The sequence below is a fragment of the Esox lucius genome, chromosome 3, assembly GCF_011004845.1.
Source record: "Esox lucius isolate fEsoLuc1 chromosome 3, fEsoLuc1.pri, whole genome shotgun sequence".
NCBI lineage: Eukaryota > Metazoa > Chordata > Actinopteri > Esociformes > Esocidae > Esox > Esox lucius.
Genome location: NC_047571.1, coordinates 23133667 through 23152400, shown reverse-complemented (window position 1 = coordinate 23152400; position 18734 = coordinate 23133667). Strand labels below are relative to the sequence as shown.

Sequence of the window (18734 nt, the reverse complement as noted above, 5' to 3'; positions counted from 1 at the left end):
ACAGAAGGCTATACACTAGGTATAATGATGCTTGAAATAAAATGTAGAATGTATATATTCTTGACATTGAAGCCCTTAAAAATAAGCAGATTTTCTGCCACTTTACACAAATTGACTACTTTATTATATCTTTCTAAGCACATCAATGTGCACATATCAGTAGGGCTGCAACAAACAATTGATAAAATTCACAAATGTCATTATCTGTTAGGTCTAGGCTCTGTGTTAGCACATGTTATATCTTTCTACAATAGAAGCACTGTGTTTTTACAATTTATGCAGTTATACATTCCTTCAAGATCTCACTTGGTGCTTTTAAAGTTCTGTCAAGTATGTTTGTGCTTTCCATTTCTGCTTACTCCTCTCTCTGTAGTTCTTGCAGATGCTTCTCAAACAGCAGCTGCAAACTTTCAAATCTTCTGTTGTTTGTCAGTTTGCAACTGGTAATGTGGAGTTCATCTCAGGCAATCCTGCTTTTTAGACCCATGATATTCTGGCCCTGACAGGGACATGGATTATCCCAGAAAATACTGCCATTCCAGCTGCTCTCTCTTCGTCTGAGTTTTTTTTACCATTGAATGAAAGGGCCTGGTTGTTGTAGTGGCGCCACAGGGCTAACATCTGTAGCCTCTTTTGAAATCCTGTAAATTTTATTTATCAATTTAAGCTTGAAATCAATTTTTTATTTTTTTTATTGGTCTTATCCTTTACTTTCAACACTTTTTCTCAGTTATGTGAAGGGGCAACAGGTTGGCCTGGTGGTAAAGCGGGTTGGGCAAGTAAATGACTGGTCGCTGGTTCTATTCCCTAAACTGACATGGTGTAAAAAAAAAAATCAAAATTTTAACTGCTCCAGGCTGTTACTGTAAATAAGCATGTGTTCTTATCATACTTACCTGACAAAATGATAAAATCCAATTTGTGGATAGATAAGGAATGCATTCTACATTGATTGAGCTCACATTACTCAGCCACTCAGCTCCCAACCGGTCTTCAACTAATTTCTTCTCTATGCTTTTCTGTTCAGGTCTCACCCTTACCAAGTCCATTCTCACTCATGAGGCAGGCAATGCACTTGACCTTATCTTTACTAAATGCTGACCTTATCTTTACTAAAGGCTGTGCATACTGTTGGATTACATCCTACGCAGCCGGCTGCTCCTATGAGTTGACGTGCAGAGGATCTGACTGCTCCACCAGCTCTTATTACTGTGTCCCCGAGGGCAGATCTAAGCCCTCCCCCTTTCTCTCTGGAAACCAAGTCACTTGGCTTTGTTAAATCATCAGGTTTCTTATATCATTGCTAAGCTGATAAAATTAAATTACTTTCCTCCTCCACTTTTGCCATCAAAACCCTACAAGTTATCCAGAAGGCTGCAGGGTGGTTTTCAACCATCCCAAGTTTTCCCATATCACCCCACTCCTCCAGATGCATCAGTGTCTGCAGAGAGTCGAGGTGCACTGCCGCTTCCTACCTTTAAACTATGTCCAAACTACATTCCTCCATAATTTTTTCATTCTTGCGCCTCTTGTCTCTTGGCCATCCAACTCGTATGGGAAGGCAATTCCCTCACAGTCCAATCAAAGCCACTCTCTGTTCTGGCAGCCCATTGGTGGAACCAACTTCCTATGAAAGCTAGGAGAGCAGATTCCTTGCACAATTTCCCCAAACCTCTGAAAACATCCCTTTTTAAATAGTATGTTAAATAGCCCCATTTAGTTCTATGGCTCACTTGAAAATAACTGCTCTATATGGAGGATAGGGTGCCTTAGGGAAGGTCAAGCCTTTAGTCCTGAATTAACAAATTAAATTGGCATGTTTTGTTTTTTAAATACATTTTATTTGGTGGATTCTTTTTTTAGGGTTGATTAACACGCTATAGCCATTTTGCAACATCTTGTTAGCTTTACATTTCTAGGACAATAATTGAAATTTGGTAAACTCAGAAATATCAATCACAATTTCAAGCTTATTTGGAGTAGTATTCTCTGTAATAACCAGAATTGTGTACTGATCCATGCAATAAAATATCAATTGACAAACAGACAAACACACACTCATACAAGCACACACACATACAAAAACTGGATATACAGTGGAAGTGTAGACATGTTTTCGAAGACCACAACCTGCCACCCATTGTTTCTTACTTTCAAAGACAAAATGCAATTTTGAAACACTTAGAAGCTTGGTTCTTTGCTTACTCAGATGTCGCATGAACTCTTACTCACACAGTATCACACAGACTGTGAGATTTTCAAACTCCCAATAAGCATTTTCTGAATGTTAATAATAAGTCTCTCGTTCCACCCAACCTAGACAAGAGAAAGAAAAAGAATAGTGAGACAGGAATGAGACTCTATTATACAATGCCATTATATCCCGTTATCTCCCCGTCTGTATATTTGAATACAGAAAGCTTCTTTTAAGTCAGTGACTCTCTGATCCCCAGTACATCAATCTAATTATTAACTTGAGAGATTAACTGTAGGGATAAATTATCGTACAGGACCAGCACTCAGTGACAGACAGCCGACATATTCTGTGTCTGTCATTGCCCCTCTTTATGTGTTATTCTATGTAACTCCTTGTCACCCACCTCCAGGACTCCTCCTGATGATTAGCTTGCGGACCTCATCATAAATGAAGATTAGGAGACTGTAGGGGAGGGCACAGAACCACCAGGAAACCCTGGAGGAGTAATTACAAGAGAGGGAGGAAGGGACACAGAGGGAGCGAGAGTCAGTGAAACCAGGTAAGGGTGATTGGTATGGTTAATTGTCCAAACCCATTTCCAAAAATGATGTGCACTAATGCACCCCCATACCATCACGGATTCTGGCTTTTGAACTGTGTGCTGTTAACAAGCTGGATGGTCCCTCTCCTCTTTAGTCCAGAGGATATGGCATCCATGATTCCCAAAAATTATTAAAAATATTGATTTGTCAGACCACAGGTCAGTTTTCCACTTAGCCTCAGACCATCTTAAATGAGCTTGGGCACAAAGAAGGCAGCAGCAGTTCTAGATCTTGTTTATATCAGGTTTCTACTTTGCATGGTAGAGTTTTAACTTTGTGGATGCAGCAACATACTGTGTTCACAGACAATGGTTTTCGGAAGTGTTCCTGAGCCTATGCAGTGATTTCCACTACAGAACCGTGTCTGTTTTTAATGCAGTGCCGTCTGAAGGCCTGAAGATCACAGCCATCTTATACTAGTTTTTGGCCTTGTCTCTTGCATACAGAGATTTCTCTGGATTCTCTGAATCTTTTAAAGATATTATGTACCATAGATGTTGCGAAAATTGTCTTTCACAGAGTGGTCAACCCCTCCCTACACTCACTCCTGACAGACCCATCCTCTCTGGAATGATCTTTTAATACACAATCATGTTACTGACCTGTTGCCAAATGACCTGATTAGTTGTGTGATATTCCATCACGTTTAGTTTTTTAGCATAAAAAAACGTTTCCAGTCTTTTGTTGCCTCTGTCCCAACTTTTTTTGAAATTCTTTGCTGGCATCTAATTCAAAGTGGGCATATATTTTTCAAGAAACAATAAAATGGAAATCACAATTCTTTTGGAAATGGGGTTGTAAAATGAGTTGCGTTATGAGGACGAGTTTAGGGTATAAATAATAGTGACCTGTGTTTGTCCTGACTACCGGGGTTAGAGTTCATCCTAAAATCCATGTAGTTGCTTCGTAGTTTTAGGTCAGAACAAAAAGCAGTGGGTATTTTTCAGGGGGTTGGTGTTATTGTTTTTAGGGCAGAGAATGATTTCTGGTACTGACTTCAAGGGGTACATGCGGAGGGCGATGTCCATTCCTGGGCAGTAAGACAGGAAGGCTGCCAGAGCGGTCTCAGCAAACAACCCAAAGATCAGGATACGATTTCTGTTCAGGAAATGACAGAGGTAAATAGGAAAGACTTTGTCAAGAAAGGGGAACCATTTCTGACAAGTGACCCTACACACAAGCCTTCTGGTGAAATATCACGTCTTAATGTGCATTCCAACTGGCCCCCATATTACTTAAATAGTATCAATGCTTTTGACCTGAGGCCTATGTGCATTTGAGATGCAGCCTTTTCCACTTACTTCATGCCCTGCTGGAATACAGAGTTCCTCCTGGTCTTGCAGATAACTAGATCGGCCCACTGCACCACCACAATGCTCACGAAGAACGAGGTGTGACAGGTGAATTCAACGATTTTACGCTGCTCATAGGTCTGCACAAGGAAACAGCTCTTAGTGTACTTACAGTTCAAAATGTGTTACAGTCAATAACAAAAATGTCATGCTTCCAGTGAAGTCGATCCATTGCTTTGTTAGAATTATCAGTATATATCTTTAATTTCTTTTTATTGACCACCATTTTCTCTCCATGCAACCGGCGGTACATCTTGGTGTTTATTGTCTAAAAATGAACGTATTCACTCCAATCCACTTGTGGTAGGTATTTTAGGCCCTGTCAGTCTCACCCATTGCTGGCCATAGCTGTCCTCCAGCTCATTGTTAAAGCGGTCATCCCAATCCAGACGGATGCCCAGGAGGGTCTGTGGCCAAAAGCCATTCTCAGCCAGGATCACAAAGTAGGTAAAGAAGCCGGCTATAGCCTGGATCATACCTGGTGATAAAGTCAGTGAGTATAATAGAACATTCAATGACAACCGCCCATGAATTACAGGTGGTGGAGGGGAATCCCAAATGGCACACTATTTACTGTTTAGTGCCCTACTTTTGACCAGGATCTACTAAAGGGTGCCATTTAGGACACAGGTCCATGTGTCAGCCTGCATGCACTGAAGCTTTTCTGACCTATCTGTCCGTAGGCCATGCTGATCAGTTTGTCGTTCACCAGCTTGTCTGTCTTTGGACACCGTGGCTGACGCTTCATGATGTCACTTTCAGCTGTCTCGTAGGCCAATGAGATCGCTGGAACCTGGACTCAGATAGAAAGGAGTGATGTGTGGGGAGGGGGGCATGAGTGGGGTGTGAGTGTCACACAAAACAATGGAATCAGCAATCAGACAGGGCCTGTGAGTTGAGGTGGGCATGGACTGAGCCCAGTGTGAGACCGCACAGCAGGGTGGAAACAAATCCAGTTTGGGTTAGTGGATGTAACAGTTGTCACCCTGACCCATTGCAATGGGGAGTAATGAGTATTAAGGTAGGCTAGTGTATGATCCCGCTGAGGGGATGGCTGTTTGGGAGTGTCATACATGCCATGAACCAGACACATTTTAACGCATCTTGCAGGCATGCGTGCATACACCTGAAACATGGGTGGCTCTGTAGATTGAACCTAGAATGGGCGTCACCAGCGCCACGCTCTACACACAGAGCCACTCCGGGAAATGGGAAATAAACTGAGTCAACATGACAAGTCATAGAATAAAGAACTGGCCTGTTCATAACGGAACGTCTTTAGGTACATGAACTGCACAAAGGGAAGCGCCCTCACTGAAATAGTTATGTTGTAACAGTAGCAGAGATCAAACAGATGGACTGTTGGGGGGAAAAAAAACGATCAAAGGTTCCCGGATACCGTTTAAGACTAATCCTGGTCTAAAAAGCACTTTCAATTGAGGATCTCCACTGAGCTTGCTTTTCAGTCCAGCACTAAGACCTAATCTGTGTAAGAAAAACCTCCACAAACACAGTATCAAAACAGGTTTTCCATTTCCAGCCAGCATTGCAGGTCCTCACCATGTCAGTCCCCAGGTCAATACAAAGAATGGTGACCGTTCCCAGCGGCAGGGGAATACTGGCCAGGATGAAGAGGAGGAAGGGGCTGATCTCTGGAATGTTGCTGGTCAGGGTGTACGCAATGGACTTCTTCAAGTTATCAAAGATCAGACGACCTGTTTGAGATCAAAGAGCAACAGTTAGCCGACACGGAGTGTTTTCCCCCTGGATTAGCGCATTGGTTTCCCCTCATCTCTTCCGCACCTTCCTCCACCCCTGTGACGATGGAGGCAAAGTTGTCGTCCAGAAGGATCATGTCAGCAGCCTGTTTGGAGACATCAGATCCGGCGATCCCCATGGCAACCCCAATATCAGCCTTCTTCAGTGCAGGCGAATCATTCACTCCGTCCCCAGTGACCGCAACAATCGCCCCCTAGAACAAGACAACACAGGTTCTCAGAATAAGGAACTATTTAGTTGAATACCTGCTGTGAACGAGAGATAAATGCTGTTTTAATATTTTCTGTGTACATTTTTGAGCCATTTTACCATCAAAAAGTTTTTCTAAAGAATACTGCCCCCACAATATCTGACTCTAAATAGGAGAAAAGATTCAGAATCCCTGGCTTATGCCGTAATTATACAGTCACTCAAACACACACACACACACGGACGTCCTTTTACCGTTCTCTGGCAGCCCTCTACGATGATAAGTTTCTGCTGAGGCGAGGTGCGGGCGAACACTATCTCAGTGTGGTTCCTGAGCAGGTCATCCAAGTATTCTGCACTCATGTCCTTCAGGTCCCCACCGTGCACCACACATGCCTTGGCATCCCTGGAAAGCAGACACAGATTCAAGCCAACAGGAAAGAACAACACAGGCAAAGCAGGCACAGTCTCACACACACACACACACAGACCTGGGATTGACTTGACTCAGGGGAATATTTAGTCTTTCAGCGATATCCTCCACCGTCTCGTTGTCTTCTGAGATGATACCCACGCCTTTAGCAATGGCTTTGGCAGTGATGGGGTGGTCACCTGTCACCATGATAACCTGACGGCAGAGAGGATCCGAAAAACTCACACTGTAACACACTGTATGTAGTCTATACCTGCCGTCACCTGTACCTTCCCTCTGTTTTGTTCATTTTTCACATTCATGGCTGTGCTAGACTTCCTGAAAAAGACTTTCATGAAATTCCAGGTGTAGGATTCACATATTTCCATATAACTCTCTCCTGAATCCAGTGTTACCATAATTTTGTGTTGGTTGATTGGTTTATTGACTGTTTGATTGGTGTGCTGATTGACTGGTCGATTGATTTATGGATGTGTTGATTGATTGTTTGATGGATTGATGGGTTGTTTTTTGTGCTCCTCACCTTTATCCCAGCAGAGCGGCACTTCCCCACAGCATCGGGCACAGCAGCACGGGGAGGGTCAATCATGGACATGAGACCCAAAAAACACAGCCCCTCTACAGGAAAGTTGACCAGGTCACAGTCAAACACAAATCCGTGAGGAAACTGGTCTGGAGACAGTTGCAAGTGACAGAACCCTGAGGCAGAGAGAAACACACAAAACAGGCAGTTTACTTTCAATTTTGGATGAACACTGTTGCATTTTCAATTTTGGATGTGGGGGGAAATTAACATAGCGTGGGAGTGTGACTAGCATACTGTACCTAGAACTCTCTCTCCCAGCCCTCCCAGATCCATGTAGGCTGTCTGGAAAGCATCAATCCAATCTTCATCCAGTGGTAGCACCTGACCTTCAATCATGATGGTACTACACCTGGGAGATGCGCAAACACAGGAATAATGCATCCGTTGCGCTCACTCTGGGAGATCCTCATTCATATTCATCATAGATGGATTGAGGGCGCGTCTATGGGTCTTTGACATAATGGCTTGTGCGACGGTACTGCTCAGCGCCACCAATTCACTTAAACAGTATTTAGCGATTGAGAGACACGGTTAGTTTTGATATAAATAGTACCTGTCCAAAATTCTCTCAGGTGCTCCCTTCATAACGAGTAGGTGGCTCTTTTCATTATCTTCTTGTTCATGAATGGACAGCTTTGATAGGCAGAAGATGAAATGAATACTTGGGAGCTGAAGATTGTGTTGTATATGGGACGCTCTAGCAAATGAGTGTGTCCCTTTGATATTTTAAAGGAAAAGTACACTTTTTTTTCACTTTGATGTCTCAGTGAGCCAAGAGAAAGTATAATCCATGATTCCATTTTCTGTAAACAGTTGTTACATGTTTCAGCTAACTGTAGCTATTGCAAGCTAAAAATCATTGCAAATCATTGTGTTGTGTGAGCATGTTTTAAAAATACTGCAATTCCCTGACTCCAGATGGTTTGATGTTAATTAAAGGTGATCTGGGCATTACAAAATAAACATGCATGAACGCCTTGTTTCCATTGATTTATTGCCAGTGGTAGCTAAGGTATGTTTGTAATGGTTGCTAGAATTTATATTAACCATGGAGCACATTTTGTCTTGGACCAGTGACTCAGGGTGAGCTACCATTTAACATCAAGTTGAATAGGTTACATTTTACTTCAGGGCACAAATATATCATTTTTGTTTATAATTGTTGTAAATTGCCACCACAGAGGTTTATTTCATACCTGATACTTGTTTGTTGAGTTGAAGGGAATCTCTCCGACCTTGGGATTTCTGTCTCTCATGGAGCGTACAGACCCACAGGAGAGCTCAATACATTTCAACAAAGCATTCTCTGAAGCATCACCAGCAGTGTCCCTCTGTAATACCACAACAGTCAGCAGGAGACGGTCTATTCACATTGTCAGAATGGGTTGTTACCTACTACTGTACTGTATGGAACTATTGCTAATGTGATGGTTAGGAGGCACTGGTTTTGTGTTGCTGATTTCACTGAGACACGATGTTTCTACACTGCATTTAGTCACATGTGTATATGCTGCTGGGGACACTTTAAAATGGACGATTGGCCCATAAGTAATTGGTTTGGCTGGAATGAATGGAAATGTATACAGCTATTGCCATGAGCAATCCTCACAACAACAGCCATCGCTGTTATGATTGTATAGTGGCCATCACATACCTTAAGGATGGCAATGTTTTCCTGTCCAGCTTTGAACTCAGCGCGATTACACAGTCCAGCGACACGAGCTAGGGCCTGCCAGGTAGGTGATGTCTTGTCAAATGTAGCACCTGACAAGACACAGAACACCCATCACTCACAGACCCCTGAAGTGTACGCACAATTCCGATGACCTTGAAAAAATATCAGTATTTTCCAAAGATTCCCGGATTTCCTTTATATTCCATATTTATTCCTTTACTCCGGGAGTATTTTGAATTTGGACTGACTATGCGACTGAGCTGAATTTTTATCTTTCTTTAATACACAGCCGACCGTATAGCATCTGTATTCCACTCTAGCATCCCTAAATTCTCATATCAAAGCTAATTTATCAGTGCAAAGTAGCCCTCTAATTCGAAGTGTGCGTTTAGGACAGAAGGGACAGGTCTGCGGGTGGTCCCACCAGACTGGTCCTCGGTTGTGTCGGCCTCATGGATCATGTTGTCAAACCACATGTGGGCCACTGTCATGCGGTTCTGGGTCAGAGTCCCTGTCTTGTCGGAGCAGATGGTAGAGGTAGAACCCAGAGTTTCAACAGCTTCCAAATTCTTGACCAGGCAGTTCTTCTTTGCCATCCGCTTGGCTGTGAGGGTGAGACAAACCTAAAGGAGGGGTTAGAGGTCAGGAAAAGAACGCAGATGGGGAGACTAGAAAAAAATAAAAAAATAAGTGTTTGATTCATGTGCCTCATCAGTAAATACTGACTGAGAAATGGAAGGATTTCGCAGTAATGTCACTCGAATGGTTAAAGAGAGACAGATGGATGCAAAAAACGTCTTTTTACAGTTTAGAGAGCACGACTTGGGTAAACGTGTCAGTTGTGAGATTAAGCAAGAGATTTGCATGGGGATGGAGAATTATTATTTTACCCAGATATACAATTCAAGTTCATTGCCTCGGGGGGTCTAGGGATTTAAGCTGCTGCCTCTAGCATAGATAAATGTTCCTCTGCGTGCTTGGGTTTGAATCCGGCACATTGCTCTCTCACTCACCAGCTACCAGAGAAGAAGTTGGACTCACAGGAAATGTCCCTATGAAAGACAAGCATCCTGTCCTGGGGGTGTTCTTCAACATCAAGCAGATCAAGCTGCTTTACACAACATAAACTGGAGATAGGCTATTGCCTCAGGCTGTGGGCTGCTCGGGCTACATCAAGGCTTACTCACAGTGACGGTGGCCAGCAGTCCCTCCGGGACATTGGCCACAATGATGCCAATGAGGAAGATGACGGCCTCCAGCCAGGTGTACCCTAGGACGACGGCCAGGATGAAGAAGGACACCCCCAGAAACACAGCCACGCCGGTGATCAGGCGGATGAAGTGCTCAATCTCCATGTTTATGGGAGTCTGGCCTGTCTCCAGCCCAGAGGCCAGGGTAGCAATACGTCCCATCACTGTGCGATCTCCTGTCCCCACTACGACACCGTGGGCAGTACCTGAAGGGAAGGGAGGGAGGGACGGAGGTCAGACTAGACCTCCGGGATGAATCAAGGTCCAGTAAAATAAATAAAACGGAAGATGAAGGGATTGTCCTACTGACCCTCAACACAGTTGGTGGAGAAGAAGGCTATGTTTCGAGTCTCCAGGGGGTTGTCATGGGTGAACTCCGGTGTTCGTGTCTGAGGCTCCGACTCCCCTGTCAGAGAGGAGTTATCCACCTTCACACATTGACAGGGGAAAGGCGTCCAGTAGAACAGACAGAGAGAGGGATAGAAAGTCAGGGAGGGAGAGAATAACAAGAGAGAAATTAAGAAATCCACCCGGGACAAAGAGTAAGAGAGTGAGCCTGTTTGGTTTCTCCAGGCCTGTCCTTCTCCGGCCTGGCCTATCCTCACCTTGCAGCCCGCAGCTGAGACGATTCGGAGGTCGGCTGGGATCCGATCGCCTCCTTTGATCTCCACCAGGTCTCCCCTGACCACTAGCTCCGCATTGATGGTCATCTTCTCTCCCTCTCTAATCACCAGGGCTTGCTGTCAGGGATGGAAATGAGAGAGGATGAATTGAGGAGAGAGAGAGGGAGACAAGAGAGGGAGGATGATTCACCATCAAATCCAACGTTGGCTCAAATGATGTGCTGGGTTATGTTGGGTTACGTTGGGTTGTGTTGGGTATGCTTGTTATGCCTCTCAAGTCAGTGTAGGATCACTCCAAGGAAAGCTAACGACTAAGACTATGGGATATAAGCCTGTTGTAGCTCTTACACACTTATAAAGCCATAGCTTGCATTCCTTTTATAGTCCATTACTTCTAACATGGTTCTGCACTTTAACGGTACCATGGTCAGAAATGTATTTTATAGGGAATAGGGCACTGGTAACAAAGCTATTTGGGATGCTGAAAGAGCCATCATTTGCTGTCGGTTCAGCTCACCTGCGGAACCATGTTCTTGAAAGAGTCCATAATTCGGGAGCTCTTGGCCTCTTGGTAGTAGGAGAAACAGCCTGTGATGATCACCACAGCTGACAGAACCACTCCCAGGTACAACTGTTACAGGAGAGGTTTGGAGAGAGAGAGTCAGCAGTGATAACAGATTTACATCTACAGTATACATACAGAGTCTCACAAAGGTGAGTACACCCCTCACATTTCTGTAAATATTTGAGTAGATCTTTTCATGTGACAACACTGAAGAAATGATACTTTGCTACAATGTAAAGTAGTGAGCTTGTATAACAGTGTAAATTTGCTGTCCCCTCAAAATAACTCAACACACAGCCATTAATGTCTAAACCGCTGGCAATAAAAGTGAGTACACCCCTAAGTGAAAATGCCCAAATTGGGCCCAATAAGACATTATCCCTCCCCGGTGTCATGTGACTTGTTAGTGTTACAAGGTCTCAGGTGTGTGAGCAGGTGTGTTAAATTTGGTGTCATTGCTCTCACACTCCCTCATACTGGTCACTGGAAGATCAACATGGCACCTCAAGGCAAAGAACTTTCTGAGGATCTGAAAAAAAGAATTGTTGCTCTACATAAAACTGTCCAGGGCTATAAGAAGATTGCCAAGACCCTGAAACTGAGCTGCAGCACGGTGGCCAAGACCATACAGCAGTTTAACAGGACAGGGTCCACTCAGATAAGGCCTCGCTATGGTCGACCAAAGAAGTTGAGTGCACATGCTCAGCGTCATATTCTTGTCTTTGGGAAATAGACGTCTGAGTGGTGCCAGCATTGCTGCAGAGGTTGAAGGGGTGGGGGGTCAGCCTGTCAGTGCTCAGACCATACGCCGCACACTTCATCAAATTGGTCTGCATGGCTGTCGTCCCAGAAGGAAGCCTCTTCTAAAGATGATGTACAAGAATGCCCGCAGGGTTAAGGCAGTGCTGGAAAATAATGGTGGCTACACAAAATATTGACACTTTGGGCCAAATCTGGACATTTTCACTTAGGGGTATACTCACTTTTGTTGCTAATGGTTTAGACATTAATGGCAATGTGTTGTGTTATTTTGAAGGGAAAGCAAATTTACACTGTTATACAAGCTGTACACTCACTACTTTACATTGTAGCAAATATATATATATATATATATATATATTGTTTTTGCCCCCATTTATCAAGAGCTGAATTCAAAGATCTAAGACTCTCTCTATGTACACAAAAGGCCTATTTCTCTCAAATATTGTTCACAAATCTGTCTAAATCTGTGTTAGTGAGCACTTCTCCTTTGCAGAGATAATCCATCCACCTCACAGGTGTGGCATATCAAGATGCTGATTAGACAGCATGATTTTTGAACAGGTGTGGTTTAGGCTGGCCACAATAAAAGGCCACTCTAAAATGTGTGTGAGAGAGAGAGCTAGATAGAGACCACAAGATCATCATGTGACAATTTGGGGCAGTACATGGCATGATGATGGCTGTCTGTGGTTGTATGTGGTATGTTTTCCATCAGGTTGACAATGGTTACAATAGACAGAGTACTTGATAACTATATAGTAACTGCAAAGCTGCTGCCTGTGTGGTTGAGCTTTATCATGCCAACTCCTTGTCACTCATTGCCAATACAGGTGCCCAGAGATACAGAGATCTGGGACCAGGCTAACTTCTGACAGATGTAATGTAGCCTAGAGGAGACACATTAATCCAGTTGGCAGACCGTGCTGGATGTCAGGCAGGACTGCAGTGTGTTCACTGCTGAAGACTGTACCGAATCTGGAGTGATTGTTAACTTGCCAAATGGGATGGGGCTGGCAAGAACATGGGTGTGTAAATACATTTTGTGGAGTGAACTTGACTGATTTCACACAGCCCAGCCCTGTGACAGTTCTCACATTGTCATTGGCTGGCTCGTCCTCTGTGCCCACTTGGATGCTGTAAGCCAGGAAGCAGAGCATGGCTCCGATCCAGAGAAGCAAGGAGAAGCCCCCGAACAGCTGACGGCAGAACTTCACCCACTCCGGCGTTGTGGGAGGTGGAGTGAGCACGTTTGGTCCATCCCTGGCCAGCACCTCCAAAGCCTTGGCGTTGGTCAAACCCTGGAAGACAATAAATGACCACTTTTATGTCCCATAGGGATACGTCATTTGCTTGGCATCATTAAAGCCATTTCTGGCAAACAAGCAATAAACGACATACGAGACTTCACTTATGTATAATTTGTATCACGCAGACTAATACAATCACTGTCCATGACGGACCATCTCTATGAAGACAGACATGCTCACAGCAACGCAGACATTTTCTCAGTTTTAAAGCTACAGCAACAGGATCTGCCTTTTGTAATAGAAGCACCACATATCACACACAGGTCATGTCTAAAGAAGTCATTTTGTGCCAGTATTACTAGGGTTCCAGTCATTTTAAATTGAGCTGCAAATTGCTCTTTAATTCCATTAGAAATTAAGCAGAATTTGAAATAAAGGTAATATATGACATTAAAATCAAATGGCTTATTAAAATAATAATAGATACATTAACGTTTATTTTTCATGTGTAAGGTGACCAGTACCAATGAGGTAGAATTTTTTTTTTAAACTCTCTAAAGATTTTTCAATGAAGTGATGGGGAATTAGACCATAACAATTAATGATTCCCTTTATGTACAGTGTGGAGAACAAGTCTTTGATAAAATGCAGATTTTCCCACTTACAAAGCATGTAGAAGTCTGTAATTTATCATAGGTACACTTCAACTGTGAGTGACGGAATCTACAACAAAAATCCAGAAAGTCACATTGTATGATTTTTAAGTAATTAATTAGAATTTTATTGCATGACATAAGTATTTGATACATCAGAAAAGCAGAACTTAATATTTGGTACAGAAACCTTTGTTTGCAATTACAGAGATCATACTTTTCCTGTAGTTCTTGACCAGGTTGGCACACACTGCAGCAGGGATTTTGGCCCACTCCTCCATACAGACCTTCTTCAGATCCTTCAGGTTTTGGGGCTGTCACTGGGCAATACGGACTTTCAGCTCCCTCCAAAGATTTTCTATTGGGTTCAGGTCTGGAGACTGGCTAGGCCACTCCAGGACCTTGAGATGCTTCTTACGGAGCCACTCCTTAGTTGCCCTGGCTGTGTGTTTCGGGTCGTTGTCATGCTGGAAGACCCAGCCACGACCCATCTTCAATGCTCTTACTGAGGGAAGGAGGTTGTTGGCCAAAATCTTGCGATACATGGCCCCATCCATTCTCCCCTCAATACAGTGCAGTCGTCCTGTCCACTTTGCAGAAAAGCATCCCCAAAGAATTATGTTTCCACCTCCATGCTTCACGGTTGGGATGGTGTTCTTGGGGTTGTACTCATCCTTCTTTTTCCTTCAAACACGGCGAGTGGAGTTTAGACCAAAAAGCTTTATTTTTGTCTCATCAGACCACATGACCTTCTCCCATTCCTCCTCTGGATCATCCAGATGGTCATTGGCAAACTTCAGACGAGCCTGGATATGCGCTGGCTTGAGCAGGGGGACCTTGCGTGCGCTGCAGGATTTTAATCCATGACGGCGTTGTGTGTTACTAATGGTTTTCTTTGAGACTGTGGTCCCAGCTCTCTTCAGGTCATTGACCAGGTCCTGCCGTGTAGTTCTGGGCTGATCCCTCACCTTCCTCATGATCATTGATGCCCCACGAGGTGAGATCTTGCATGGAGCCCCAGACCGAGGGAGATTGACCGTCATCTTGAACTTCTTCCATTTTCTAATAATTGCGCCAATAGTTGTTACCTTCTCACCAAGCTGTTTGCCTATTGTCCTGTAGCCCACCCCAGCCTTGTGGAGGTCTACAATTTTATCCCTGATGTCCATACATAGCTCTCTGGTCATGGCCATTGTGGAGAGGTTGGAGTCTGTTTGATTGAGTGTGTGGACAGGTTTCTTTTATACAGGTAACGAGTTCAAACAGGTGCAGTTAATACAGGTAATGAGTGGAGAACAGGAGGGCTTCTTAAAGAAAAACTAACAGGTCTGTGAGAGCCGGAATTCTTACTGGTTGGTAGGTGATCAAATAAATAGAATTTCCAGAATGAGTACATCAAAGATTGAAGAACAGAAGAGAAAAATAAAATCAAAACTCACATTTGAAATGCCAAGTGTATTTCTTTAGCGTTAATAAGTGGCATATCCTTTTAATAAAATATTTCTCGTATTAGTCTTTCTTATATTAATAGTCCCACTTGAACTGCCCTCGCAATTCAGCTGGGTCACTGCCACCCATTCGAATCCTGGTCACAGTGTACATACAGGAGGTTTCACAGACTTGACCAGATGGGTGAGATGTCAGAGAGAACCAGCACCTGGCGGCCAATTCCAATGTGGCCACCAAACCACCTTTTGATTCTGTTTAAGATTTAATCAGTAGGATTAAAGATGACATAGATAGACATTTCTATTACCTCAAAGATATTCACAGTAGTAATACCATTGAACACTGGTAATGGACATTACAGTACTGGGTTGAGAACCCTGTGGACTCAATTTGGATCACATTGACAAACATGGATCAAAGTAACAGTTAGGGGTGTGTGTATGTGTGTGTGTGTGTGTGTGTGTGTGTTTGCGCAATGTGTGTGTAGTGTGGACGGAGGCAATAGTTATATTGAGATTAGATAAGGGTTGGGAGATTAGAGTGACTGGGCAGAGCAAAGGGAGGGGGAAAAAAAGCAAGGGAAAAAAGGTGGCTTTGTGTGTTACCTGAGCCAGGTCGACTCCATATCGTTTTTCCAGATCGTCTAATGATATCTTGTGATCGTCCTTTGAAACAACAGAATAATTAGATTTACTCAAATGAACCAGAAGGTCAATATTCAATACGAAACTCACGGCACGGATGTCTTTGCTGATTTGACAGCAAGGCCGCATCCCAAATGGATGACTACTCATTTGGTGCTAGCCTGGTGCCAGATCGGGTTGTGCCACCATTTCAGGGTTTAGGATGCTTCACTGTCAAGGAGTGGCATCATAACATTGGCACCCAGGGTTGTACGGTCGTTACTACCGATTAGCATAGCCAACAGGGTGCCTTTAGGGGAGCCAGCCCTGGCCCTGTGACAGCCTCTCACCATGGACACCTCCTTCTTCAGCTCATCCAGATCCCTCTCTTTTCTGTTCTTCTTTCCTGCTCCATTTTCAGCTCCGCTCTGAGGAACAAGGACATGAACAGATCAGACATATAACTCGGCACAGAGAGAGGTAGGGGAAGTATACATGTTTAGAATGATTTAATCCTGTTGACATCACATAGAATTCGTTTTATGAATCCGGTAGAAGTGTTTCCATGTTTATATTATATGGCGAGGGAAAGTGTCATTGTGTATTGTTTAGCCCTCACCCAAGTCCGGCTGAAAGAAATAGCACAGACCAGCATAGAATGGTGAGCAGCTTTTGTTGTGTTTTCTCTGGTGACCAGCCTTCATTGTATTTTCTCTGGTGTACAGACTTTGTTATATTTTCCCAGGTGACCAGCCTTTGCTGCGTTTTGGACACTAGTGACAAGCATTAGCAAATAACCAACATACCAGCATATGCTGTTCTCTTAGAAAATGAGCAACAAGTTACACATTAGGTTTTAAAGTGACCTTTAGTTGGTATTGTATTCCTGCTAAAGTAGGGATATCAATTAAATGTTTTATTCATATAAAGACTAATATGTTCTAGAGTATAAGACCATCTATTCCACCTAATGTGATCCGGAACAACAATTTTGGTATGGGGTTCTATCCTAATCTAACTAATAGATTGGATTAGGATACAAAAAAAGACTTTGGGCAGTATAAGATTACTGTATCAATCAATACAAAACAATACATAATAAATAAACAATAATAATCTAACTGCAGTGCAAGTTGGGAAATACAAAAATGGGTGAGGTCAGAAACACGAGACCAGGGCAACACTCTTTCTGGAGTGCCACAGGCTTTGTAGGACTTAGATTCAACTTGGTAACACAACAGACAAACTTAGCTAATGGATCCGTTCAGTGATCCTAATTTCAACCAGCCAGGTCCTCCTGAGGCACTGATGGCCTGAGATAGAGCCTGAGACAGAGCATGACTTAAAGCCTGAGACAGAGCCTGACATAAAGCCTGAGACAGAGCCTGACATAAAGCCTGAGACAGAGCCTGAGATAGAGCCTGAGACAGAGACTGAGATTGAGCCTGAGTCAGAGCCTGAGATTTAGCCTTCTGGACAGACCAGACTGACAAGCTACAAAATGCTGGGCTGTGTCATGTTTTTTCTCCAGCAGGAGAAGAATGCAGCATCATGGAAATCATCTGCTGCTGTCACTCTTCCTTTCCCGGCAGCACGTGTGAACAGGCGAAAGAACGACTGACCGGGAAAGAACGAATGTGTGAGAGTGACAAATTGAAAAAGCAATCAAGAATTGTTTTTTTGAGAGTAGAGCCAGTGGAGTGCAGGAAATGTGGCTGACATAGCAATTTCCTTTTCTCTATGATATAAGAGATTATCAGCAACACCTGCTAAAAACGAAAGTCAGCTTGAATTGAACAAGTTCTACAAATAACATTTTTTAATGAGTCGATAGACATTTCAATAAGAAATGAAGGATATGAATTGGAAGTATTTTACTCTTAGACAAGTGTAGGTGTTACAGAAGTTGATCCAGGCCCAACTTAACCATATTCATTCTCATACGACATACTCTCTCTCTCTCTCTCTCCCCCCCCCTCTGTGTTTGTGTGTGCGTGTTTGGGAAGGGGGGGGGGGGTTGGGTTGGACTAAATTTATTTTCAACTCAGTCAATTACATCAAATCACAACAAAAATACCATGTCCCAAATATTCCTCAATGCTTCTTTTTATGAAAACATATTGTCATTGTACTTTCTGACTTAAAATTAATTGTTGTTAAATCTAGTATAAAGGCTAGGACAAACAAATGTATGTGAATACAGAATTGAGGAAACTTACCCCTTTCGCCATGTTAGTGGTGAAGTGCGAAGGACAGACCTCCTGAGAGACAGAAGTCCTGATCCCAAACACATGCAAAAGACACTGGTGGCTTATTTTGGGACCAGGACAGACACTCACCCGACACTCCTCTTTCCCCCTTTCAGGGAAACCTGAACCCCCATAGCCCAGCCCCCTGGTATACAGAGGGGGCTTTGCAGTGGTACCTGCACCTGCTGCTATCCACCCCCCCCCCCCCCCTCGTGAGGAACAGCCCCCATGGAGCCCTGCTACAGACTAGCCACTCAACATCTACCAAACACAATACCGGAAACAATAGCAACAGTAAGTACAGCATCTCTAACCTCAGATATACTAAGACGTATTATTTTTCTTTTCAGTGAGAACATGGTACAGGTTTGGAAATATGGTAACCTTTATTCAACACCTAGCAACCTTGTGAAGAGACAATTATTGCCAAAAGTGGGATAGCATCATTAAAGTCGGATCTGAAGCACAGTTAAGTTTATATAATCCAAGAGGTTTTTTAT

General features: G+C 43.5%; 1 protein-coding gene and 1 long non-coding RNA gene across 3 annotated transcripts in view; one reads left to right on the top strand and one right to left on the bottom strand.

The window, feature by feature from the left end:
* Positions 1–1818: 1818 nt before the first annotated feature.
* atp1a2a (ATPase Na+/K+ transporting subunit alpha 2a) lies at positions 1819–18306 on the bottom strand. Its single transcript, XM_013131762.4, has 24 exons — positions 18205–18306; positions 16336–16413; positions 15968–16027; positions 13108–13311; positions 11204–11317; positions 10669–10803; positions 10374–10491; positions 10001–10269; positions 9238–9436; positions 8793–8902; positions 8335–8469; positions 7692–7771; positions 7378–7487; positions 7076–7251; positions 6611–6747; positions 6375–6525; positions 5955–6123; positions 5712–5866; positions 4821–4944; positions 4484–4629; positions 4101–4231; positions 3796–3897; positions 2601–2692; positions 1819–2316 (listed from the first exon to the last, which is right to left on the bottom strand). The coding sequence occupies exons 1-24, from the start codon at positions 18214–18216 to the stop codon at positions 2288–2290; spliced, it is 3036 nt and encodes a 1011-aa protein (XP_012987216.1). The 5' UTR covers positions 18217–18306; the 3' UTR covers positions 1819–2287.
* Positions 16382–18734, top strand: part of LOC114838826 — an 11512-nt gene continuing 9159 nt past the window's right edge. For both annotated transcript variants that reach the window (XR_003781647.2, XR_003781646.2), the window contains exons 1-2: positions 16382–16465; positions 18351–18528. This is a non-coding gene — a long non-coding RNA (uncharacterized LOC114838826). The remainder of the gene's footprint in view (positions 16466–18350; positions 18529–18734) is intronic.